The sequence below is a fragment of the Trachemys scripta genome, chromosome 1 (genome assembly GCF_013100865.1).
Source record: "Trachemys scripta elegans isolate TJP31775 chromosome 1, CAS_Tse_1.0, whole genome shotgun sequence".
Taxonomy (NCBI): Eukaryota; Metazoa; Chordata; order Testudines; family Emydidae; genus Trachemys; species Trachemys scripta.
Genome location: NC_048298.1, coordinates 341,708,220 through 341,733,540, shown reverse-complemented (window position 1 = coordinate 341,733,540; position 25,321 = coordinate 341,708,220). Strand labels below are relative to the sequence as shown.

The following is a 25,321-nucleotide window of genomic DNA, read 5'->3' as shown; positions in this document are numbered from 1 at the left end:
ATAACTGCAAAGTAACGCACATGGCAAAATATAATCCCAACTATTCAGACAAAATGATGGAGTCAAAATTAGGGTTACCCATCAAGAAAGAGATCTTGATGTCATTGTGGATAGTTCTCTGAAAACATCCACTCAATGTGCAACAGCAGTCAAAAAAGCGAACAGAATATTGGGAATCAATAGGAGACTGCTAGATAATAAGGCAGATAATATAATATTGCATCTATATAAATCCATGGTACGCAAATACATTGAATACTGCATGCAGATTTGGTCACCCTATCTCAAAAAAGACGTATTGGATTTGGAAAAGGTACAGAGAAGGGCAACATAAGACTGGGACTTTTCAGATTTGAAAACAGACGACTAAAGGGTGATATGGTATAGGTCTATAAAATCATGACTGGTGTTGAAAAATTGAATAAGGAAATGTTATTTACTCCTTCACAAAACTCATAACTAGGGGTTACACAATGAAATTAATAGGAAACAGATTTAAAACAAAGGAAGTATTTCTTCAGGTAAACCTGTGGACTTTTTTGCCAGGGGATGTTGTGAAGGCTAAAACTATAACATGGGCCCAATAAGAACCAGATAAGTTCATGGAGGATAGGTCCACCAATAGCTAATAGCCAGGATGGGCAGAGATGGTGTCCCTAGGTGCTGTTTGACAGAAGTTGAGAGTGGGTGACAGGGCATGAATCACTTGATAATTTCTGTGTTCTGTTCATTCCCTCTGAACCACTTGACATTGGCCACTGTTGGAAGACAGTATACTGGACTAGATGGACCATTGGTCTTACCTAGTATGGCCGTTCTTATGTTCTTATACAGACCCCAGATGTATCTGTCACCTGCCATAACCTACTAGACCCCACTCCCCTCCTAGAACTGAGATAGAACCTGGGAGTCCTGATGGGGTCTCCCTCTCTCTCTGTAGAGTTAATAGCAAAGTAAGAATACACATTAACATTTTAAACCTAACCAGTGTCTGTTAAGTGACTTGCCAGAAGATGTCAGAACATGTTAGTATTAGAGCTGGGTGGGTCTAATACTTATTTCTCTTTCTTTCTTTTTATATAGGAATTAGATACAGTGCTCCTGTCAGCTAATTGCTAAGTTATCTGCCAAAACCCAAGAGTTTTCAAGAAGCCCCTGGAATCATGGTCAAAGTGGATGCACCCTAACAAAATCTGAAATGTGTCCCTTGCAGCTGAGGATGGGGGTGGAAATGTTCCAGTTTCCAGCAATTAGAAAGGTGGCAACCCAATGAATTGTACATAGACCAATTCCCCAGTTTGTCATGCTGACACAGCACAGTAAGGCCAGGAAAGCATTTAATGTCTTATTGACTGAACTTTACGTGATTCGGGGAAGAGGGCCCAGCACAACATCACCAGCCAGCTGTGCATGGAGCTTGGACTGAGAGCCAGAGCACAAGCAGAAAAATTCAGGTCCCTTTATAAGTAAAGAGCTGGAGCAGCCTGTCCCGGATCTCTTTGGTCCTTACCCCATAGATGATGGGGTTGAGCATGGGGGGAACCAGGAGGTACACATTGGCCACGAGAACATGGAAATACAGGGACACATTGTGGCCAAACCTGTGTGTGAGAAAGGAGAAGGCAGATGGGATGTAAAAGGCTAAGATGACACAGAGGTGGGAGCCGCAGGTCCCCAAAGTCTTGAGCCGGGAGTCCTTTGTGGGGAGCTTGAAGATGGCCCTGAGAATAAGGGTGTAAGACATGGCAATAGAAGACACATCCAGTCCAAGCACAGTGAATACCACAAAGAGACCGTAGTAATTACTGATGCGGACGTCAGCGCAGGCCAGCTTCACCACAGCCATGTGCTCGCAATACGATTGGGGGATAATGTTGGTTGTACAATATGGCCATCTTCTCGCTAGGAAGGGATAGGGAAGTGTGAGCATGCCGCCGCGCAGCACCACGGCAAGGCCGATCTTGGCCACAGTGGGGTTTGCCAGGAGGGTGGAATATCTCAGGGGATCACAGATGGCCACATAGCGATCCAAGGCCATGGCCACAAAGATCCCAGACTCCATCGCTGAGAAGCAGTGAATGAAGTACAGCTGGGTGAGGCAGGCATTGAAATCTATCTCCCTGGAATTGAACCAGAAGATGCTCAGCGTCTTGGGCAGGATGGATGTAGACAGGACCAGGTCGGTGACGGCCAGCATGCAGAGGAAATAGTACATGGGCCCATGGAGGCTCGTCTCCCTCTTCACAATGAACAGGATGGTGGAGTTCCCCAAGATGGCTATGATGTACATGGCACAGAAGGGGATGGAGATCCAGACATGGGCCCCCTCCAGGCCAGGAATGCCCAGCAGGATGAAGGTGGAGGGGTTGGTGAAGTCGGTTGTGTTGGAATCTGACATGGAGTAGGAGGGAAGGTGTCCAACTCTGAGGCAGAACGGTGTCTCCTGCATGTACCGTACGTTCCCCTGACTTCCTGTATGTGCCCAAGCTCTAGGACGATGATCTTAGTAAATATTCCTGGATGGAGAGACAATGTTAATATGAGACACTTAATTCACTACTGGAGGCTGTTGTTATGAGTGAAGCAGATTGGCCGCTCTTCACACACTGAAAAATTACATGTTCATTATTCAGAGAAATAAATTTTGAAAAACTGACCCTGCTAATGCCAATTCCATATTTTATGGTGCTCTATGTGACAATAATTCCTACATGTTGTGTTGCTGGAAACCTTAATAGGCACCAGCAGGAAACAAGAGTGTGAATACTGGTCATCCATCATTGTTCTTTAATGCAATGAAAGCCAGGCTAGAGAGTCATTGATAGTAGCTTAACGGAAACACTGGCTCGTTCACAGCAGTGGACAAAACAAAAAAAATGATTGGATGCCTAAGGAATGGGATGGAGAATACCCTGCTCTGGACATGCACTCAGTTTTGGTCACCCAGTCTCTCTTTTGGTCACAGAATATAGCAGATAGAAAGGGGATTTCTGAGACACACTATGAGAATGGGGGAGGCTGCCATATGCGGACTGAAAAGTCTGGGACTGTTTACTTTAGAGAAGAGACAAAGAAGGGGGCTTATGATAGAGGGGAGGAAAATAAAGTTTGGAACTGATTACATTCAAATGGACAAATAGAGAACAGTTCCCAACCAGTAACTTCTATGGATACTTCGTGTTGAAAAGAGCTAATTCCCCAAAGCTGAAGCAAATTGTCAGCAAAACTGATTGGAAGGAGCTAAAAACCCTGTTCAGTGGCAAAGTGAAGGCAGCAGCTAGAGGGAAAAAAGATATATATATATACACAAATAACTGGCTCTGTAATCTAGTGGAGAAAGGGAGAGCAAGGTCCAATGGCTGGAAGATGAAGCCAGACAGATACTACCTGGAAATAAGGGCCAAATTTTTAGCCCTGAGAGTGATTAATATTTGGAACAAACTGCAAAGGGAAGTTATGGATTCTCCAACTCCACATGTCTGAAGATCCAGACTGGATGGTTTTTTTGGAAGACCTTCTTGAGGACTTGTCTACACTTGTCTACAGTAGCTCTGTCTTAGCGCTTCAGTGTAGACACTACTTAAAACAATGGCAGGGGTTCTCGCATCAGCGTAGGTAATCCACCTCCCCAGGAGGTGGTAGCTAAGTGGATGGAAAACTTCTTCCATTGACCCTCATGCCAGCTATATTGGGGTTAGGTTGATATAGCTACAGCTCTCAAGGGTTTGGATGTTTTTGCTGTTGCAAAAAAAAGCAAATGTTACTTTTGGATGCATTAGCAGAGGCATCGCATGCAAGTCAAAAGAGGTGATAATGCCACTGTACTGGGTGCTGGTTAGGCCTCAGCTGGAGTACGGTGTCTAATTTTGGTCACCAATGTATAGGAAAGACATAGAAAAACTGGAAAAGACCAGAGGCAAGTGACAAAAATGAAAGGGCTGAAATTCAAGCCATATGAGAAAAGGCTAAAGGAACTGGCTATGTTTAGTTTGGAAAAGAGGAGATTGAGGGGGAAATGGCAGTGGTCTTTGGATACCATAAAAGGCTTCCATAAAAAAGATGAAGAAAAGTTGTTCACTCTTGCCACATAGGACAGGGCAAGAGGCAGTGGGTTCAAACTACAGCAGAGCAGATTTAGATTAAATCTCAGGATAAACTTCCTAACTGTAAGAACAGGAGGAGAATAGAACAGACACCTCGGGAAATCATGGAGGCTCCTTTACTGCAGGTTTTCTAAAGGAGGCTGGACAGTCATCTATCCTGGATGGCTTAGACACAACAAATCCTGCATCTTGGCAGGGGGTTAGATTAGCTAACTATTGTGGTTCCTTTTCACCCTGTGGCTCTATGATTCTATGATATTAAATGTCAGTGTAGACCAGGCCTTAGTCAAACACTGGGCTCAACACAGGGGTAACTGGGTGAAATTTAATGCCCTTTGTTATACAGGAATTCAGACTGGATGATCTAACAGTCCCTTCTGGCCTCATATCGTATGAATCTATCGATAAAGAAAGTGGGTCAGGCATTTATATTTACTCTGTCTTACAACACAGAAGGAAGGGAACATTTAATTCCATTGAAAGTCTGAACATATAACACTAAAAAGAGAAAATTGTTCATGTAATCCATATTTGGCCTGTGGAACTCCTTACCACAGACATTACTGGAGCTAAAAGGGAGTTTAGCTAAATGGGAGTCACAAATGGTTTGGCCATTGTCGGTGGTGCTGGTGGCCCCATGGTTAGTTAAGGCTGTCTGACACCTTCGATTAGGAGGCTTCATTTTCAGTTGCTTATAAGTTTGCCAAACTTTAAGCATTTGGACAGAAATTCTACATGCGGAGTGTCTGCTTCTGGCTGAATTCTATTTTGAGTTTCTGGCATAACGTTTGAGCCGACTTCTCAAATGAAGGAGAAATAATGTGTTGCCTATGTTGAAAAATTCTTATAATTGTTCGAGTGGGGAGCCCAAGCACCTCCATGGAGATAAAAGTCAGGTAACAGCCCCCGCTCCCCTGTTAACAACCAGAGCCCTGAAATGCAAGAGGAGGAGGTGACAGTGTCTCTGCATTTACACACAGCTGGCTCCTGAGGTCTTTACTCAGTTCTTACTCGAACGGGAGTTTTGCCTCAATGGGGACTGGTAAACTATGCGCAAGGGCCTCAGAATTTGGCCTTGTATTGTGCATCCTGAAGGATCCACTGTGGCACTGAAATAAAGCGACCTTGGGGCTGGAGGCCATCATCCCAGGAGTGCACAGCAAAGAGGGACATTTTAGACCATGACACTGAAGCAAACCCATCCTCTGTGACAAAGGCCATTGGATGTTTAATGGCTGTGCAGAGCAAAAAGGACCACAGACCTATTATTTATCCCATCACATCCACATTGCACTGGGTTTGTTGAGCAGGTGAACACCTCAGCAAGACAAGGGTACCTGTGAATTCTGAGATGGAAGCATCTTCCCTGGGAATCCCCCTCAGGTAGCCGTGTCCCACACCTCTCTCACCCCAGCAACTGCAGCAGCATCCCACGCCGAGAGCCGGCACAGGGGTGTGCTCCATTTATAATATAGCTCTGTGCAATCCCAGGGGGGGGTTCGCTCAGCCTCTAGAGGATAAGCGAGCATCTGAATGTAAACAGGCTGGAGACAAGCCTGTCTGGGCTTCTGTGTTCTTTATCCAGCTTTAGGAGTAAACAGTAATTAAGGGACCTTCCCAAAGGGACATGATTGCTCTTGGGCTCTGTGCTGAGTTAGAGAGAAATTGGCTGCTCTGTGCATTTTAAAAATTATAGTTGATTAGTAGGAAAAAAAGGGATAATGCTTTAAATTCCATAGGGTCTGATACCCTGTAAAGTCCCAGGTGGGATGGTACATAGTAGACAGACAGATCTATAAAAAGATGCCTGCGGGGAGATACAGGCACTTTCTGCAGGCACATGGTGCTGTTACTAGGGGATCAGAGATCAGTAATTCTCACCAGTAAATATGATCATACTGTGCAGCACCTTTCATTGAAGGATGTTAAAAAACCTAGCAAAAGAAAGTCACTATGACCATAGCTCCATTAAACAGATAGGTAAACTGAGGCACAGGGCGCCATTACTTGGCCAAGGTCACACAGACATTGAGTGTCAGGATGACAGACAGAACCCAGGTGTCCTGACTTCCCTGCCATAAGCACGGTCTCTCTGTCACGCCAAGAGGGAAATGTCTCCCGCTCTGGCAGGGGCTGTTCATTGGTAGAGGAAAGGCTGGAAGACGGTAAGGTAAAAATTTCACCTTTCAAATGTTTTGCTCTTTTGTGCTACACAAGGCTCTTCACATTTCTGTAAAAGCAATTACCTTAGACACTCCAGTTTCCCAGTATGAAAACCAGGGCCACTTGTTATGGGGATGAATGGTTATGAAAACCAATATCCCAGTAAAAGAAAAAAAAAACTTCTCCCCGATCCCAAAGGACCAAGCCCCAGACCCAGGTCAATATACAAGTCAGATCTTACCCACAAATCACGCTGTTGCCAATCCTCTGGAATCTAAAATCTTAAGATTTATTCATAAAAAGAAAGAAATATAGATGAGAGCTAAAATTGGTTAAATGGAATCAATTACATATAGTAATGGCAACATTCTTAGTTCAGGCTTGTAGTTTTGATGGAATAAACTGCAGGTTCAAATCAAGTCTTTGGAGTACATTCACAGCCGGAATGGGTCCTTCAGTCCTTTGTTCAGTCCGACCATTGATAGGAGGAGATCGTCCATCAGTGCTTTGAAAGCAGGGGAAGTGGATAGCAATTGATAGAAATGAAAAGTTATAAAATATAGAAAATGGATAAGGGAAGCAAAAGACACCGGAGACAAATCCATGGCTAGCAGGGCTGAGGAAAATAATAATAAGATTTTGTTACTATATTAGAAACAAAGGAAATCCTAATAGCAGTACAGGCCTTTACTAGATGGAGATGGTAACACTGTTAATAGTGATGCACACGGGGCAAAAATGTTCAATAAAGCTTTCTGTGCTATATTTGGAAAGAAGCAGGATGGTGCACTCAGATCACAGGAACTTCTTTCCAGTCTACTGGTAACTATGGGGGATGGTAAACAGCACCCACTAGGGTCCATGGGGAATCATGATCCAATGGGGTTTTTTCTAGTGGTTCACAAAGGTCCTTAAGCACCTAAATCCCAGTGATTTGGGCCTCTAGGGGCCTGGCTCATGGGCTGGAGAAAGGTGCCTATTTCCACGTGGGACCATCCGCTGTGAGCCCTCTGATGGAGCGAGGTGTGTAGGACAGGTCAGCGCTTTCTCATGAGAGATATAAGACCGTATATAAGAATGACCATAATGGGTCAGAACAAAGGTCCATCTAGCCCAGTATCCGGTCTTCCGACAGTGGCCAATGCCAGGTGCCCCAGAGGGAATGAACAGAACAGGGAATCAGCAAGTGATCCATCCCCTGTCGCTCATTCTCAGCTTCTGGCAAACAGAGGCTAGGGACACCATTCCTGCCCATCCTGGCTAGTAGCCACTTATGGACCTATGCTCCATGAGTTTATCTAGTTCTTTTTTTAACCTTGTTATGGTCTTGGACTTCAGAACATCCTCTGGCAAGGAGTTCCACAGGTACAAAAGAGGTGGTCTCATTGCCCCTAGACTCAAGATTCCCCCCCCGAATGGAACACAACCATATATTGGAAGAAGTGGTACCAGGGGAGGGGCACTACAAGAATAATTATGTTTGCCAAGAAGAGGGGGGCGGAAGAGGGAGCTCCATTGGCATGCGGAGCTAGGGTCAGGAGAAGAGGGTTCTATCAACATATAGAATAGTAGAAGAGGGAGGGGAAGAGGAAAATTCTATCGGCATATAGAAATAGCCCGACTAGTGTGAAGGGCTTTGGAATATGGTTAAGCTCTATTGGCGTATAGAGATAGCCTGACTGGTGTGAAGCACTTCAGAATATGCTTGCTTGTTTAGCCCCAATAAACCCATCAAATTGCCTGCAGATTGGACTCTGGACTGTTATTTTTCCAGCAAACTGTGTCTGGGAACTGAGAGGGAGGAGGGAGCTGAACCCCCACCAACACATACACTTATTGACCCCCACAAAGAATTCTAGTAGATTGGTGAGGCATGATATCCCTTTAAAAAAAACATGTTGACTTTTCCCCAACAGTAAATCTGTATGTCTGACAATTTTGTTCTTTACTATAGTTTAAACGAGTTTGCCCAGTACTGAAGTCAGGCTTTCTGGCCTGTAATTTCCAGGGTCACCTCTAGAGCCCTTTTTTAAACATTGGCATCACATTAGCTATCCTCCAGTCATTTGATACAGAAGCTGATTTAAATGATATGTTACAGAGTACAGTTAGTCCTGCAATTTCACATTTGAGTTCCTTCAGAACTCTTGGGTGAATCCCATCAGGTCCTGGAGACTTATTACTGTTTAGTTTATCAATTTGTTCCAAAACCTCCTCTAATGACACCTCAATCTGGGCCAGTTCCTCAGATTCCTCACCTAAAATGAATGGCTCAAGTTTGTGAATTTCCCTCACATCCTCAGCCATGAAGACTGATGCAAATAATTCATGTAGTTTCTCTGCAATGGCCTTATTATCCTTGAGTGCTCCTTTAGCATCTCAGTCATCCAGTGGCCCCACTGGCTGTTTAGCGGGCTTCCTGTTTCTGATGTACTTACACATTTTTTGCTATTACTTTTTGAATCTTTGACTAGCTGTTCTTCATAGCCTTTTTTTGCCTTCCTTTCGCACCAGGGCAGAACCACACAGTTCTTTGGTGCAAGGCTGGGGAGCTGGGGCTTGAGCCTCTCTACTGTTAGTTATGAGTGGCTTGGAGATTATTCATGTAACTCAGTTGGGTGTGTCCCTGCCTGTGGATGTCTGTGTAAGCGCAGTACCTGCCAGAGGTTTGCACCCCGGGGATCCCATCACTGGAGGTCTGTCCTTGGGCTAGTCCCAGAAAACAAGTCACATGTGGCACTGATTTGGTTCCTTGCAGCACATCATTGGGCTCTACGCACTGTGCAGAGTTACAGGCAGCGTGTGGTCCCTGGTAAACAAGGAAGAGGGGTCAGTCCTGGGGCCGGTTTTGTTCAACATCTTTATTAATGATCTGGAGGATGGGATGGATTGCACCCTCAGCAAGATCGCAGATGACACTAAGCTGGGGGAAGAGGTAGATACACTGGAGGGTAGGGATAGGGTCCAGAGTGACCTAGACAAATTGGAGGATTGGGCCAAAAGAAACCTGATGAGGTTCAACAAGGACAAGTGCAGAGTCCTGCACTTAGGACAAAAGAATTGCATGCACTGCTACAGTCTGGGGACCAACTGGCTAAGCAACAGTTCTGCAGAAAAGGACCTAGGGGTTACAGTGGACGAGAAGCTGGATATGAGTCAGCAGTGCGCCCTTGTTGCCAAGAAGGCTAACGGCATATTGGGCTGTATTAGTAGGAGCATTGCCAGCAGATCGAGGGAAGTGATTATTCTCCTCTATTAGGCACTGGTGAGGCCACACCTGGAGTATTGCGTCCAGTTTTTGTCCCCCCAATATAGAAGGGATGTGGAGAAATTGGAGAGAGTCCAGTGGAGGGCACCAAAAATGAATAGGGGGCTGGGGCACATGACTTACGAGGAGAGGCTGAGGGAACTGGCTTGTTTAGTCTGCAGAAGAGAAAAGTGAGGTGGGATTTGATAGCTGCTTTCAACTACCTGAAGGGGGGATTCCAAAGAGGATAGAGCTGAGATGTTTTCAGTGGTGGCAGATGACAGAACAAGGAGCAATTGTCTCAAGTTGCAGTGGGGGAGGTTTAGGTTGGATATTAGGAAAAACAATTTCATTAGAAGGGTGGTGAAGCACTGGAATGGGTTCCCTAGGGAGGTGGTGGAATCTCCTTCCTTAGAGGTTTTTAAGGCCCAGCTCGACAGGGCCCTGGCTGGGATGATTTAGTTGGTGTTGGGCCTGCTTTTGAAGAGATGACCTGCTGAGGTCTCTTCCAACCCTAATATTCTATGAGTCTAAGAGAAGGCTGAAAACTGAGCTGTGTGTAAACCTGTTTTTGTGGCTGTAGATTTTAGCAGTTTCTTTAATAAATTCCTCCTGTTTAAGAAGGACGGAAATTCCATGGATCATGACAAACAAATAGCCTCACTGCATCTAACACAATGCAGAGGAGCAATGCCAGTGCATGGCCAGAGCAATGCTGCTGGGTGGGTGTGGGGGAGGTCAGGACTCCCGGTTCCTATTCTCGGTTCTGCCACTGACTCATTGGGTGACCTTGGGTGAATCACTTTACCTCTGCGTGGCTCAGTCCATCGATAACATGGGCATAACGCTGCCTAGCAGCCTCGCTAAGGAGATTCTAGATGTAGTGATCAAAAGTGTCATGCAGAGCATACGTTAGACTCAACTTCACTGTTCAGCTTCAGCCCCTGGGCAATCGCTGCCCTGCAGTTCTAGATAAGTTGCCGTTTATATGTGTAAATACCTGGCTAATGGTAGGTCTCCTGTTTATCTTCCTCCCTGTGGGGCACCGAAGCCATCCCGGCTTCTGCCCAGAATCCCAGTGCAGGGACCTTGCCTGCTACAGACTCCCAGTCAGGAAGAACAAAAGGGAACCAAAAGCTAAAGAAATAAGACACACAATGCTTTCTTCCCTCAGGACTTTGTAGCTGAGCTTTAGGACCCACAAGCTGTATGATGCACAGTCTCACTCGCCGGCAACACAACCCTGGTCCCAACCCCCAGATTCTTTTACACAGCTTCCTGGTTTCCTTCTCCGCTTCTCATCCGCCTGTCGGCCCCAGCGCTGTTTCCTTTCTGCACTCACTGCAGGCTCCTTGTCAGCCTGCAACTGCTCCTGTCCCAGCCCCAAAGCAGAGGGAGTGCATCTGGGCAAGGAGGGAGGTCGAGATGATCCAGAAAGTTTATGGGGTTGGGGAGGAAAGGAGGAAGCACCAGGGATGTGTCTCTGGGGAAAGTGGCAGAACAGAGGTGGGGCCGTGCGGGAAGAGGCGGAGAAGGGAGCGGGGACTTGTGGGAGTACTTGAGGCAGGGGGAGGGGCCTTGGGGAAAGAGATGGAGCAGGGGCTAGGAGCTTGGGGAATAGGCGGGGAAGGGCACATGGCCTCAGCGGTCCAGTTACCAGCAATTAGAATGGTGCCAATCCTCTAAGTTAGTGAGTTCTACACAGACAAATTTCTCAGTTTGTCATGCTGAAACAACAGGTCAGGAAAGGGATTATTGTCATTTTGACTGTCCGGTCAGTGATTCAGGGAAGAGGGCCCAGGACCATGACACCAGCCAGCTCTGCATAGAGGTCTGAGACCCAGAGCACAAGGAGAAAAGTTTAGGTCCCTTCATGAATAAAGAGCTGGAGCAGCCTCCCACGGATCTCTTTGGTCCTCACCCCATAGATGATGGGATTTAGCGCGGGGGGCATCAAGTGGTACACGTTGGCAATGAGAACATGGAAATGCCCAGGCACATTATGGCCAAACCGGTACGTGAGGGAGGACAAGAGACCTGGTATATAAAAGGCTAAAATGACAAAGAGGTGGGAGCTGCAGGTCCCAAAAGTCTTGAGCCGGGCGTCCTTTGTGGGGAGGCTAAAGATGGCCCTGAGGATCTGGGTATAGGACACGGCGATCAAAATCACATCCAGACCCATCACACAGAATACCACAAAGAGGCCGTAGTAACTACTGACACGGGTGTCGGCGCAGGCCAGATTCAGCACGGCTATATGCATGCAGTATGGCTGGGGGATGATGTTGGTTCTGCAATATGGCCATTGCCTCGCCAGGATGGGAATGGGCAGTATGACCATGCAGCCGCGCAGCAACACAGCCAGGCCGATCTTGGCCACCAGGGGGTTTGTCAGGATGGTGGAATATCTCAGGGGGTCGCAGATGGCCACGTAACGATCCAAAGCCATGGCTACAAGAATCCCAGACTCCATCTCTAAGAAGCAGTAAATGAAGTACATCTGGGTGAAGCAGGCACTGAAATCAATCTCCCTAGAATTGAACCAAAAGATACTCAGTGATTTGGGCAGGGTAGATGTAGTCAGGACCAGGTCAGTGACAGCCAGCATGGAGAGAAAATAGTACATGGGCCCATGGAGGCTCGGCTCCGTCTTAATGATGAACAGGATTGTGAGGTTCCCCAAGATGGCTATGATGTACATGGTGCAGAAGGGGATGGAGATCCAGACGTGGGCTGCCTCCAGCCCAGGAATGCCCAGCAGGATGAAGGTAGAGGGGTTCTTGAAAGCAGTTATGTTGGAATCTGACATAGAGTAGGGGAGAAGGTGTTCAACTCTGAGACAGAACGGTGTCTCCTGCATGTACCATATGTTCCCGTAACTTCCTGTATTTGCCCAGGGTCTAGGGTGATGGTTGCATGAAAAATGCCTGTATGGAGACACAATGTTAATTTGAGACATTAAATGTACCACTGGAAGCTTTTCTAATGGGTGAAGCAGATTGGTCGCTCTTCACACATTGAAAAATGACATTTTCATTATTCAGGTAAATGAATTGTGAACACATGACTCTACTAAGGCCAATTCCATATTTTATGGTGCCCCCTGCCTCAATAATTCCTATACATCCTGATGTGGGAAACCTCAATAGGGACCAGCAGGAAACATGAGTGTGGATACTGGTTATCCTCCATTGTTCCTTAATGCAACGAAACCCAGGATAGAGAGTCCATGCTGCAGGGAGTTCCCCATTCACCCAGTTGCTCAAAATCTGAGAGTGGAAAAAACCAAAGTTTTGACAAAACATGTACCAGAGACGAACTAGAACACACTCAGAGGAAAGACCTGGGCGTCATTGATAGCAGCTCGACGGAAACACCAGCTCATTCACATCAGTGGCCAAAACAAAGACAATGTTCAGATGCCTAAGGAAAGGGATGGAGAATACCCTGCTCTGGACATGCACTCAGTTTTGGTCACTCAGTCTCTATAAAGGATAGAGCAGATAGAAAGGGGATTTCTGAGACTGGCTATGAGAATGGGGGAGGCTGCCAGATGCAGAATGAAAAGTCTGGGACTGTTTAGTTTAAAGAAGAGATAAAGAAGGGGGCGTATGATAAAGGAGAGGAAAATAAAGAACAGAACTGATTACATTCAAATGGAAAAACAGATAACAGTTCCCAACCAGTAACATCTATGGACACTTCATGTTTCAAAAGGGCTAATTCCCCAAAACTGAAGCAAATTAGCAACAAAACTGATGGGGAGGAAAAATTTTGGGAGAAAAATGTGAATGAGAATTGGGTGTTCTTTATGAAGAGTTTATTAGATAGCTCAGAAGCCACAATTCCGCAGTCAAGAGTGTAGTCAACTTTGGCTAAAAACTCTGTTCAGTGACAAGGTGAAGGCAGGAGTTAGTGGGGGGGCAAGAAATATATAAACACACACACAAATAACTGGCTCTGTAATCTAGCGGAGAAATGCAAAGCAAGGTCCAGTGAATGGAAGATGAAGCCAGACAAATACCAGCTGGAAGTAAGGGCCAAATTTTTAACACTGAAGGTGATTAACATTTGGAACAAACTGCAAAGGGAAATGGTGAATTCTCCAGCTCGGCATGTCTGTAAATCCAGACTGGATGTTGTTACTGGAAGATCTGCTTGAGGACTTGTTTACATTTAAAATGCTACAGTGGCCCTGCCTTATCACTTCAGTGTAGACACGACTTACACCAACGGCAGGGGTTCTCGCATCCACACAGGCAATCCATCTCCTCAAGAGGTGGTAGCTAAGTGGATCGAAAAATTCTTCCATCAACCTCATGCCGACTATATCGGGGTTAGGTTCATATAGCTACAGCTCTCAGGGGCATGGATTGTTTTGCTGTTGCAAAAAAAAAGCAAATGTAATTTTTGGATGCATTAGCAGAGGCATCGCATGCAAGTCAAAGGAGGTGATAGTGCCGCTGTACTGGGTGCTGGTTCGGCCTCAGCTGGAGTACCGTGTCTAATTTTGTTCACATGTGTATAGGAAGGATGAAGAGAAACTGGAAATGACCAGAGGCAAGTGACAAAAATGATGAAAGGGAGAGAATTCAAGCCATATTAGCAAAGGCTGAAGGGACTGGGTATTTTTAGTTTGGAAAAAAGGAGATTGAGGGGGGACATGACCACAGTCTTCCAGGATTTCAACAATTACCACCCTACCATCAAATTCAGCCTGGACCATTCCACACAAGAGATCCACTTCCTGGACACTACAATGCAAATAAGCAATGGTCACATAAACACCACCCTATACCGGAAATCTACTGACCGCTACACTTACCTACATGCCGCCAGCTTCCATCCAGTCCACATCACAGGATCCATTGTCTACCGTCAAGTTCTAAGATACATTTGCTCCAATCCCTTGGATCTCTATCAAGCGTTTTTAAAACTACAGTACACAAAGTGAAGAAACAGATTAACACAGCCAGATGGGTACCAAGAAGACATCTACTACAGGACAGGCCCAACAAAAAAAGTAACAGATCACCACTAGCTGTCACCTACAGCCCCGAAATCTCCGGCGCATCATCAAGGATCTACAACCTATTCTGTAGAACAATCCCTCATTCTCACAGATCTTGGGAGACAGGCCAGTCCTCACTTACAGACAGCCCCCCAACCTGAAGCAAATACTCACCAGCAACTACACAACAAAAACACTAACCCAGGAAACAATCCCTGCAAAAAACTTCATTGCCAAATCTGTCTGCATATCTATTCAAGGGACACCATCATAGGACCTAATCACATCAGTCACACCATCAGAGGCTCGTACACCCTCCCATCTACCAATGTGATATATGCCATCATGTGCCAGGAATGCCCCTCTGCCATGTACATTGGCCAAACTGGACAGTCTCTATGCAAAGAATAAATGAACACAAATCAGACATCAAGAATTGTAACAGTAGGAGAGCACTTCAATCTCTCTGGACACCCAATAACAGACTTAAAACTGGCAATTCTTTAACAAAAAATTAAAACAGACTCCAATGAGAAACTGCAGAACTGGAATTAATTTGCAAACTTGACACCATCAAATTAGGCCTGAATAAAGACTGGGAGTGGATGGGTCACTACAAAAAGTAATTTTCCCTCTGCTGATACTCACTCCTCCTTGTCAACTGTTGGAAATGGGCTGCCTTGATTGCACTGGCATCATTAGCACTACAAAAGTGATTTTCCCTCGCTTGGTATTCACCCCTTCTTGTCAACTGTTGAGAATAGGTCACATCCACCTTAAGTGAATTGGCTCGTTAGCATTGACCCCCAACTTGGTAAGGCAACTCCCATCTTTTCATGTGCTAGAATATATATTCTGCTTACTGTATTTTTCACTCCATGCATCTGATGAAGTGGGTTTTAGCCCACCAAAGTTTATGCCCAAATAAATGTATTAGTCTCTAAGGTGCCACAAGGACTCCTCATTGTTTTTGCTAATACAGACTAACACGGCTACTGCTCTGAAATAAAAAAAAGATGGAGAAAAGTTTTTTCACTCTTACCACAGAGGGCAGGACAAGAGGCAGTGGGTTCAAATTACAGCACAGCAGATTTAGATTAAATCTCAGGATAAACTGCCTAAATGTAGGCACAGGAGGACAATGGAACAGATGCCTCGGGAAATCATGGAGGCTCCTTTATTGCAGGTTTTCTAAAGGAGGCTGGACAGTCATCTGTCCTGGATGCCTTAGACACAACAAATCCTGAAACTTGGCAGTGAATTAGATTAGCTAACCCTGGCGGTTCCTTCTACCCTGTGGCTCTAGGATTCTATGATATAAAATGCCAGTGTAGACCAGGCCTTAGTCAAACACAAGGGATTCATTAATGGATTGGCCATTGGAGGTGGTGCTGGTGGCACCACCGTTAATTAAGGCTGTCTGACACCTTCAATTAGGAGACCTCATTTTCAGTTGCTTATAAGTTTGCCAAACTTTAACCATTTGGACTGAAATTTCACATGCTGGGTGTCTGCTTCCGGCTGAAATCTATTTTTGAATTTTCGGCATAACGTTTGAGCCTACTTCTCAAATGAAGCTAGGAGAAAAGGTGTGTTGCCCATGCTGAAACAGTCTTCGAATTGTTCAAGTGAGGACCCCAAGCACCTCCATGAGTATAAAAGTCAGGTAACAACCCCCGCTCCCCCGTTAACCAGAGCCCTGAAATGCAAGAGGAGGAGGTGACAGTGTCTCTGCATTAACACAGCTGGCTCCTAAGGTCTTTACTCAGTTCTTACTCCCAAGGGAGTTTTGCGTCAGCAGAGCCTGGGTAAACTATGGGCCAGGGCCTCAAAATTTTGGCCTTGTATTGTCCATCTACTAACACCTTTCATCCTGAAGAATCCACTGTGGTAGTGGAATGCAGCCACCTTGGGGTGGAGGCCATCAGCCTGGGACGGCACAGCAAAGATCATTTTAACCAATGATACTGAAGCAAACTCATCCCCTGTGGCAAGGGCCCTTGGATGTTTCATGGCTGTGCAGAGCGGAAAAGACCACAGACCTATTCTCTGTCCCATCACGTCCACGTTGCACTGGGTATGTCGAGCAGGTGAGCGCCTCAGCAAGAAGTGGGTACCTGTGAATCCTTAACCAGAAGTGCCTTCCCCATGAATCCCCCTCAGGTAGCCGTGTCCCACACGTCTCTCACCCCAGCGTCTGCAGCAATATCCCACGCCGAGAGCTGACACAGAGATGTGCACCATTTATAATATAGCTCTGTGCAATCCCAGGGGGGTTCGAGGAGTCTCTAGCAGATAAGCGAGCATCTGAATGTAAACAGGCTGGAGACAAGCCTGTCTGGGCTTCTGTGCTCTTTATTCAGCTTTGGGAGTAAACAGTAATTAAGGGACCTTCCCAAAGGGAGATGAGAACTCTGGGGCTCTGTGCTGAGTCAGAGAGGAATTGGCTGCTCTGTGCATTTGTGTACATTTACAAATTATAGTTGATTAGTAGGAAAACTAGGGATAATGCTTAAAACTCCATAGGGTCTGATACTCTGTAAAGTCCCAGGAGCAATTGGTAGATAGTAAACAGACAGATCTGGGACAGATGCCTGAGGGGAGACACCAGCACTTTCTGCAGGCACACGGTGCTGTTACTAAGGGATCAGAGATCAGCAATTCTCCCCAGTAACTATCATCATACTGTGCAGCACCTTTCATTCAAGAATCTTCAAAACCCCTCGCAAAGGAAAGTCAGTATGACTATGCCCCATTAAACAGATAGGTAAACTGAGGCACGGGGATACTTTATTTGGCCAAGGTCGCACAGAGATTGAGTGCCAGGATGACAGACAGAACCCAGGTGTCCTGACTTCCCTGCCATAGCCATGATCTCTCTGTCACACCAAGAGGGAAATGGAATCCCGCTCTGGCAGGGGCTGTTCATTGGTGGGATGCAGAGGAAAGGCTGGAAGAGCCAGCCTGAGCCTTCACCATCCTCTCAAGGTGAATCTGAGGTTTTCAGAACTAGCTGGAGGTTGTGAGCTCCCCACTCCTGTGAGGTGTGATCTCTGGGACTCCACTTCTGCTCCCACTCAGAAACCTGGCAACGCATCACAGTCACTGGGGCCGCTTTGAGGGAACAGACTCAAAAAAGCAACACCAACAGAATACTGCTGTGGATAGAGTACAGCTGGGGGCCTGCCTGGGGACAGAGGCCTCCCCCCAAAGCTGCCATGGAACAAGGGCGGGGGGTGTATAGGCAGAATAGAGGCTGGATTAGTGTTTGCATTGGGTTTGTTCTCTCCCTCTTGGTTCATTTCCTCCCAGTGTCTCCTCGGTGAAATTGAAATCTAATGTTCCAGGCTCAGNATCTGATTCTTGTGGGATTCCACAAGGGAGGGGTCTAGTGCTGGAGGTGCAGTTTCCCACCACCATTAATTGGGTGTATCCCTCCAAGAAGGATTCAGACCATTTTAGTGCATCTCTCTGGTCTGCTGCTGCCTCTTAGGTTAGACAGCGATATCTCATGTTCAACAGTGTCAAACAATCCAAAGAGGTCCAGGAGGATGAGCATGGATGTCTGCCCCCTGCCATTGATTGGGGGAGATGTTCCATCACTGCTTCTAAAGCAGGGGAAGTGGATAGCATTTGATAGAAATGAGAAGTTATAAAATATAGAAAATGGATAAGGGAAGCAAAAGACACCAGAGACAAATCCAAGGCTAGCAGGGCTGAGGAAAATAATAAGATTTTTTTTAGTATATTAGAAACAAAGGAAATCCTAAGAGTGGTATTGGCCTTTACTAGATGGAGATGGTAACACTGTTAATAGTGATGGACACAGAGCAAAAATGTTCAATAAAACTTTCTGTGATGTATTTGGAAAGAAGCAGGATGATGCACTCAGATCACATGAACTTCTTTCCAGTCCACTGGTAACTATGGCTGGGGGTGGCACCTACTAGGGTCCATGGGGAATCATCATCCAATGGGGTTTTTTCTAGTGGTTCACAAAGGTCCTTAAGTACCTAAATCCTACTGATTTGGGCCTCTAGAGGCTTGGCTCATGGGCTGGAGAGAGGTGCCTATTTCCCCCTGGGACTGTCAGCTGTGAGTAGGATCATCTCTAGGCACCAGCAAAGCAAGCACGTGCTTGGGGCAGCACATTTCCAGCAGCAGCATTCCAACCATCTTTTTTTTTTTTCGGAAAAATCCACCAATGTATGAAAAAAAATAATACATGAAGATAAAAAAAATCTCCAGTCGTGTGATAGGAGCGTGACGTGAAAAATATCAACATGACACGGCCACTCATAATGATAAATATGAACAACAACCTGACCAAAGATTATCTTTGCTAACTGATAAAGACGAACAATCACAATCCATCCAAAATTTACTTCTTCAGCTGAAGAGTCCAGAAACGAAGAACTGTTATCCAAATCTAAAACTGAAGAGCAATTATTGGAATGTGGAGAGACTGACATAGGATCGGATCCAAATACATGGCTGACAATAATTACTGATGCAATGCTGATGATTATTGTGAAAAAAGGTCCTTCAAAACTAGATCCTACATTTCAATATCAATGTAATGAGTGGAATTGTCGATTTATGCCATCCAGTATGAAGAAAAAATGAAAAATGGGGAACAAATTAATAGATCATGGTTAGTGTATTCAGAGACCAAAGATGTAGTTTTTTGGTTCTGCTGCAAACTGTTCTGTAACTTGGACATTCTTCTGGCAACTGCAGGTTTTAATGACTGGCAAAATTTGCATCAGCATTTGAAAGAACATGAAACATCAAAAAATCATTTATGCTCATTGACAAATTGGATTCTTTTAATTTATGAGAAACTGGGTACACCAAAAGTAGGGAGGGGGTTGTGAGTTCAGTCCTTGAGGGGCAAATCAGTACTTGGTCCTTCTAGTGAAGGCAGGGGGCTGGACTCCATGACTTTTCAGGGTCCCTTCCAGCTCTATGAGATAGGTGTATATTTCTCCATATATAACACTAACATTTTTCATTACAGTGTATAGTTGAACCCAAAGTGTTTGTAATTGTGATTTTGTTAAAATTAAAAGAGTACACTTGTAGGAAAAAGTTTTATTTCACTAACTACAAATTCTCTGTTTTCATTTTTTTTAAATTTTAAACAGTCGGGAAAAAAAACACATTGCAAAGTGGAAACGTGTAAAAGCCAAAAAAAAATGGTGGGGAACCAAAATTTTTTTTGCTTGGGGTGGCAAAAAACCTACAGCCGGTCCTGGCTGGAATGAGATAGGTAGGAGAGGCCAGTGCTTTCTTGCGCGAGACATAAGAACATATATACGAACGACCATATTGCGTCAGACCAAAGGTCCATATATCCCAGTCTCCTGTCTTCTGACAGTGGCCAATGGCAGGTGCCCCAGAGGGCATGAACAGAACAGGGAATCAGTAAGTGATCCATCCCCTGTCACGTAATCACAGCATCTGGCAAACAGAGGCCAGGGAAAGCATTCGTGCAGCGGCAGCTCCAGGCACCAGCGCTCCAAGCGCGTGCCTGGGGCGGCAAGCTGCGGGGGGTGCCCTGCCAGTCCCTGCGAGGGTGGCAGTCAGGCAGCCTTCAGCAGCTTTCCTGCAGGAGGTTCGCCAGTCCCGCAGATTCGGCAGCAATTCTGTGGCGGGTACGCCAAAGCCGCGGGACCGGGGACCTCCGGTAGCTGTGCTTGGGGTGGCAAAAAAGCTACAGCCGCACCTGCATGCATGCCCATCCTGGCTATTAGCCATCGATGGACCTATCCTCCATGAATTTATCTAATTCTTTTTTTGCCAAATTTCAGTTTAATTGAATGTCCTGTTGATATTGTATTATGAGACAGGGAAATACATTCTCAATGTACTCTCTACCAGTCAGTAATTAATAGACTTTTCTCATGTCCCCTCTTATTCATCTCCTTTTTAAATAACAATCCCAGTCTTTTTAACCTCTCTCCCTATGAGAGTTTCCCCGGGCCCTGGATCATTCTCGTTGCCCTTCCTTGAACCCCCCTCATTCTGCAATATCCTGGGTGAGAAGGGTGCCCAGTACTGCACAGAGGAGTTCAGAGGGGGGCGAAACATTGACTAACTGATCTCATAGCATTGTATTTTCTGTAGGATTCCCCATTCCACTGTTCCTGGATCCCAATGTTTTTCTCAGTTTCTGTCTGGGTTTGCAGTGTAAGTAGGATTTCACAGAGCTGTGCACCATGACGCCCAGTTCTCTGTCCTGAGCTCATGCAGTTAAATTAGAATCTTGTTAGGCATTTCCGTCCAATGGGAATACACATTGCAGTTATTGACATCGAAGTTCATCTGCCGTCATGCTGACCATTCACCTGGCTTGGTTAGTGCCGTCTGGACTAGACTCCGATCTAAATATTCTGGTGCCATCTGTAAATGTTGGCAACGCACTGCTCACCCCCTTTTTAGATTGTTAATAACTATAAAGTACTTACCGTAGTATTTGTTATAAAGCTTGTAACCCCCCTCACTCTGCCTTTCTCCCTTCACAGGCACCTGGACCTTTTCTGAGCCCGATCAATGCATCAACCACCTCATGTGGGGAAACTGGTTTTCACTGACCTGATCATGGAGTCCAGTGTCCGAGTGATGAGCCAAGGGCTGGGATGACTCAGGAGACTGCACTTTTGGCTTCTAGTTAACCAGGGCGGTGAGACAGAAATTTACATTTGTTACTGGCTTGGTATAATCTAATGATAGAATAACCACCAGTCTGGGGTGAGTCTGTCCCATTTCTCACCTACAGTTTAATCTGTTTACAAGTAAATCCCAACCTGAAAATCTGGAATGGGTTTGTTCCATAGGTACAGGGAGGGACTGCAAGAGTTACACAGTGCCCCTCACGTTGCGAGATGTGGGCTGTCTTTTAACAGTTCACCCAGCTTTTAGAGCAGCCCCATCTGATAGGTCCCTTCAACCCCAGTGCACTCAGGCTGGGGATCCAACTGATGGGTCGGACCTGGAACAACTATGGAAAAATTGTTGTTGAATTGTAAAGGGGTCAGGGGGTTCCGTTTCGAAACTGGAGCCAATACCCCGTGTGCCCATATCCAGCCCTGGGCACAACCTCTTGTGTCAACTCACGGAGGGGCTGGAAGAAATTAAGAAGGCCAAAAAACTACGCCCTGACACTTATAAGTCTGAGGACGTCTCCTCGGTACTTTGTAAATTTTTGGGTAAAGCCCTTGACCCTTGCTCCGTCCTACACGGGGGCACTATGTTTGCGGCCAGGCAAGCGGTCATGGGGCCCGAGATTGATCCCGGTGGCCAGACATCAATCCTAGACCCCAAGACCCTTGGACCCCTGTATTCCAAATGGGTCAGTTGGTCTGGGTTACCGAGCCCACTGCAGATGGCTTCCGCAGCCCAATACCGGGAACCATTCTAAAGCCAGGAAAGTATCCCAACACTTATTTAGTTGATGTTTACGGTTCCAAATCTGTGCTTACTCACCATAATTGGCTTAGCAGGTGCGCTCCCAGCTAAAAAAACCCCCAAAACTAGTACTGGTATTAACCAACCCCGAAGGGTATTTTGTCATTATTTTGTCATTTTAGGTGTAGCTTGCCCTCGTAAGACTCGGTCAATCATCTGACTTTGAAGCCTGGTTCACCACCTATTGGCTCCAGGAACAAGCCGACACTGATCTCCCCCCACATTGCCTCATCTGCTCCCTGCCGGTCGCTGATGTCAGCAACTCACCATTCTTGTTCATCTCGGAAACCAAACCTGGTGGGACCAGTATTCAACAGACTTTCTGGAACTGTTCGGGGCCCTTAATGCCTCTTATCGAGGGCCTATGTTTAAAAGTGTATCTATGGTGGTAAATGCTTCTGTTCCCATAGATGTTTGTTATGTGTTTCATGCACCCGATCATTCCCCAAGTTTAGGTCCACTGGTGTTCATAGGAAATCAAACTAGCTGTCGTATACATGTCATCCCTAATATTTGTACCGGGTGGTGTAATTATACAAATAGTCACATCATCACACAGCCCCCTTATAGTGAAACATCACACCACCCAGGTTGGTATGTTACCTGGTTCGCCTTTATGACTATGAGTTGGCAACAATTTGGACGCGAAGTATATTTCTCCTCAGACACCCCCCTTCCACAGTTACGCCCAGGGCATTTTTGGATTTGTGGGGGACTGTGCACATTCCAGTCTCCCTCTCCATCCACATGGAGTCTGCACAATAGGCCACCTTAGGTTGCATGGAGGGGGAATATATTACACCTAAAGACCTCGTTTCTATAATCACCTCCAACGCTGGTCCTTTTGGACCTTTTGGGAAAACATAAAATCAGCCAGCGCAAACCTAGGCTCAGCTATTCTTACCTTTAACCCTATCGGTAACATGCTGTTAAGAGACCAAGTTATGTTTCAGTCCCTGGCCCTTGAATCATTAGCTAATCACACTGCTGAGGGATTTAAGCTTCTAGCTACTCAGTCTGATGACATAACCACCTATATTTCGCAAAACCGCTTAATGATTAATTATTTATTGCAAACTAATGATTTTTGTGCTACATTTGATGAAGTGTATCCCATGCTTAAGGAAAATGTGTACATGTAAATTCTATTTCACTTAATCTAAGCTTAGTGGCAAAAAATTTAGAATCCTTAAGTGTTGTCATTCGGGAAAGTCGGGAAAGGTATGCCTTTTGGTCATTCCTAAACTGGTTGGGACTAGGAGCGTACAAGAATCAAATCATGTCCTTCTTTATCTCCTTGGTGGTGAGCTGCGTTATGCTGTGCCTTGGGTGTGTATGTCTTAAAGCCCTGGTTCGCAGGACAGTAACGTCGGCCTTCATGGCCTCAGCCCCTGAGACGGAGGAGTGGACCTGACTCCGAGGTAGAAGTTGAGGCAGCAACCTGGCCACGGGGGCATGTGGTTCTTTAAGGGTTCTCCGTGAAGGACTGAGTTGAATGACCCAGGACGAGGGGGAATGGCTACAACTCAATTTTATTATATGATGATAATTATAATAAAACGTTAATTTTATGAATTCTTATTAACTTGCTACTATACTATATAACAGATTTTAAGCAACTATAATTACTATGTAACTAAATTTGTAACACTTGCAATTATTATGTAACCAAAGAGAGATGTATTAGGATATTGATGGACTGTGATTAATACAACACTAGGAACTGTCAAATTTACATTGCCCTTATCCAGTTTCCAGATCACCTCTACATACCCAAATTGCTCACAGGGAACTGCCATTAGATAAGCACATTAGAAGGCCTGGGTTATTTCCTCTAGAAAAAAGAGGGACTTGACCGGATCCCTATGGGATGGGGCCAATAGTGTAGCAGAAATTTTGAATATTTTTAGAAGCCAAGAACATGATGAGAAACTAGGACAACGAGAGAAGGCCAATGGCCTTATTTCTGGGGCATGGCTAACTCAGGTGCAAGCTGGAGTTGGTGAATTACATGTTATTTCTGTCCTTTGTTCAAAGACCCAGAAGTTGCTGACAGAGGTGGTGTTGAATATCACTGAAGCTGGGAAGGCATTGCAGTGGGATTTGGCATGTTCAGAATTCAAGATTTCCTGAATGACCACGTGATGGCCATTCAGAGTGATCTCGAGCATGAGGCATAGCCTACTGCCCTTACAGATACCTCAGGACTACCATCTGATGTGTGGCCATGGAGACATACTTGGAGATTTTCAGGATGGAGTTGTATATACTCACAGTACTCCTCCCAAGCATATGGGCAGTAGGAGGGGTATGGGCTCCCACATACCGAACCCTGCCAGGTCCATGGGGAGGATGCATGTGGGACTGGATTATTTACCATGATATCTGGGAGATTAGACCACCTGGTATTCCTAGCCGATTTGTTGTTAGTGCTCCTGGAATAACACCTGACAATTGTATGGGGATAGGGAGTCAACTGACATTTTGGCCATTAGAACCATCACAGCTTCAGTGTACACGTAAACTGAAGCCAGAGGAAGTTGTCACTGTTCATGACTACGTTTGCTGGGAGGGTATTGGACAAGGAACTACCCTGACAGGACACCTACTTTTTCAAGCTAATGATAGCTGTGTGTATGTTGAAGCCACCGTGTTGCGAGATGTACATTTTAATCTCACTACTGCTGCAGGCAATCATATTATTTACTGGCCTGCAGATAGAATTTTACAAGTAGCCCATAGGTTCCAGATACCCTTTAACTGGACTAGTTTAGTGCCTGATCAATTTCAAAATTTGCATTCACTGTTACCAGAGGTTCAAAGAATCTCTGAAGTACAAGGGCAAATTCACATGCTTCAAATTTGATATCAAGTTGAAAAGAATGCCTTTCATACAGCTTATAGAGTGTCTACTTTACAACAATAACATAATCCTAAACCAAATAACAACAATAAAAGCAGTAACATTCCCACAGTAATAATATGATGGGGTTATTGTACAGTTTTAGTCACAAAGCACAATACATCATACTTAGTACATAAAGGACGTGATAATAGTAATACCTTTCATGCCCATGCTAATGATGCATTGTCATTTCATTCAATCAAAACCCCTAAGGTTGAAGCATTTGATATAGAATATGAAATCCAAGGCTTAATGCAAATGGAGGTTTAAGGATGTTAGTTGTACTAGAAGTACAAAAGGGGTGTGTGTGGAAGTAGAGCAAGAACTGACAGGGATTTGAAGGGGATTTCAATGCAAACAGTCTCTTCTGTGAGCAAAAGTCAGGATAGCTGTAACCCTAATAACGCGAGATTTGTAGAAGC

General features: G+C 45.4%; 2 protein-coding genes across 2 annotated transcripts; both read right to left on the bottom strand.

Annotated features, from left to right (window-relative positions):
* Positions 1-1,450: 1,450 nt before the first annotated feature.
* Positions 1,451-2,398, bottom strand: LOC117872638 (olfactory receptor 52R1-like). Its single transcript, XM_034761303.1, has one exon. It carries the CDS (start codon positions 2,396-2,398, stop codon positions 1,451-1,453), a length of 948 nt encoding a protein of 315 aa, XP_034617194.1.
* Positions 2,399-11,374: 8,976 nt separating this feature from the next.
* On the bottom strand, positions 11,375-12,322 carry LOC117872631 (olfactory receptor 52R1-like). The gene has a single exon (XM_034761292.1). It carries the CDS (start codon positions 12,320-12,322, stop codon positions 11,375-11,377), a length of 948 nt encoding a protein of 315 aa, XP_034617183.1.
* Positions 12,323-25,321: the final 12,999 nt, after the last annotated feature.

Excerpts from the sequence above, each read along its gene's own strand:
- LOC117872638 (XM_034761303.1), bottom strand. The coding sequence starts at position 2,398 with ATGTCAGATTCCAACACAACCGACTTCACCAACCCCTCCACCTTCATC.
- LOC117872631 (XM_034761292.1), bottom strand. The coding sequence starts at position 12,322 with ATGTCAGATTCCAACATAACTGCTTTCAAGAACCCCTCTACCTTCATC.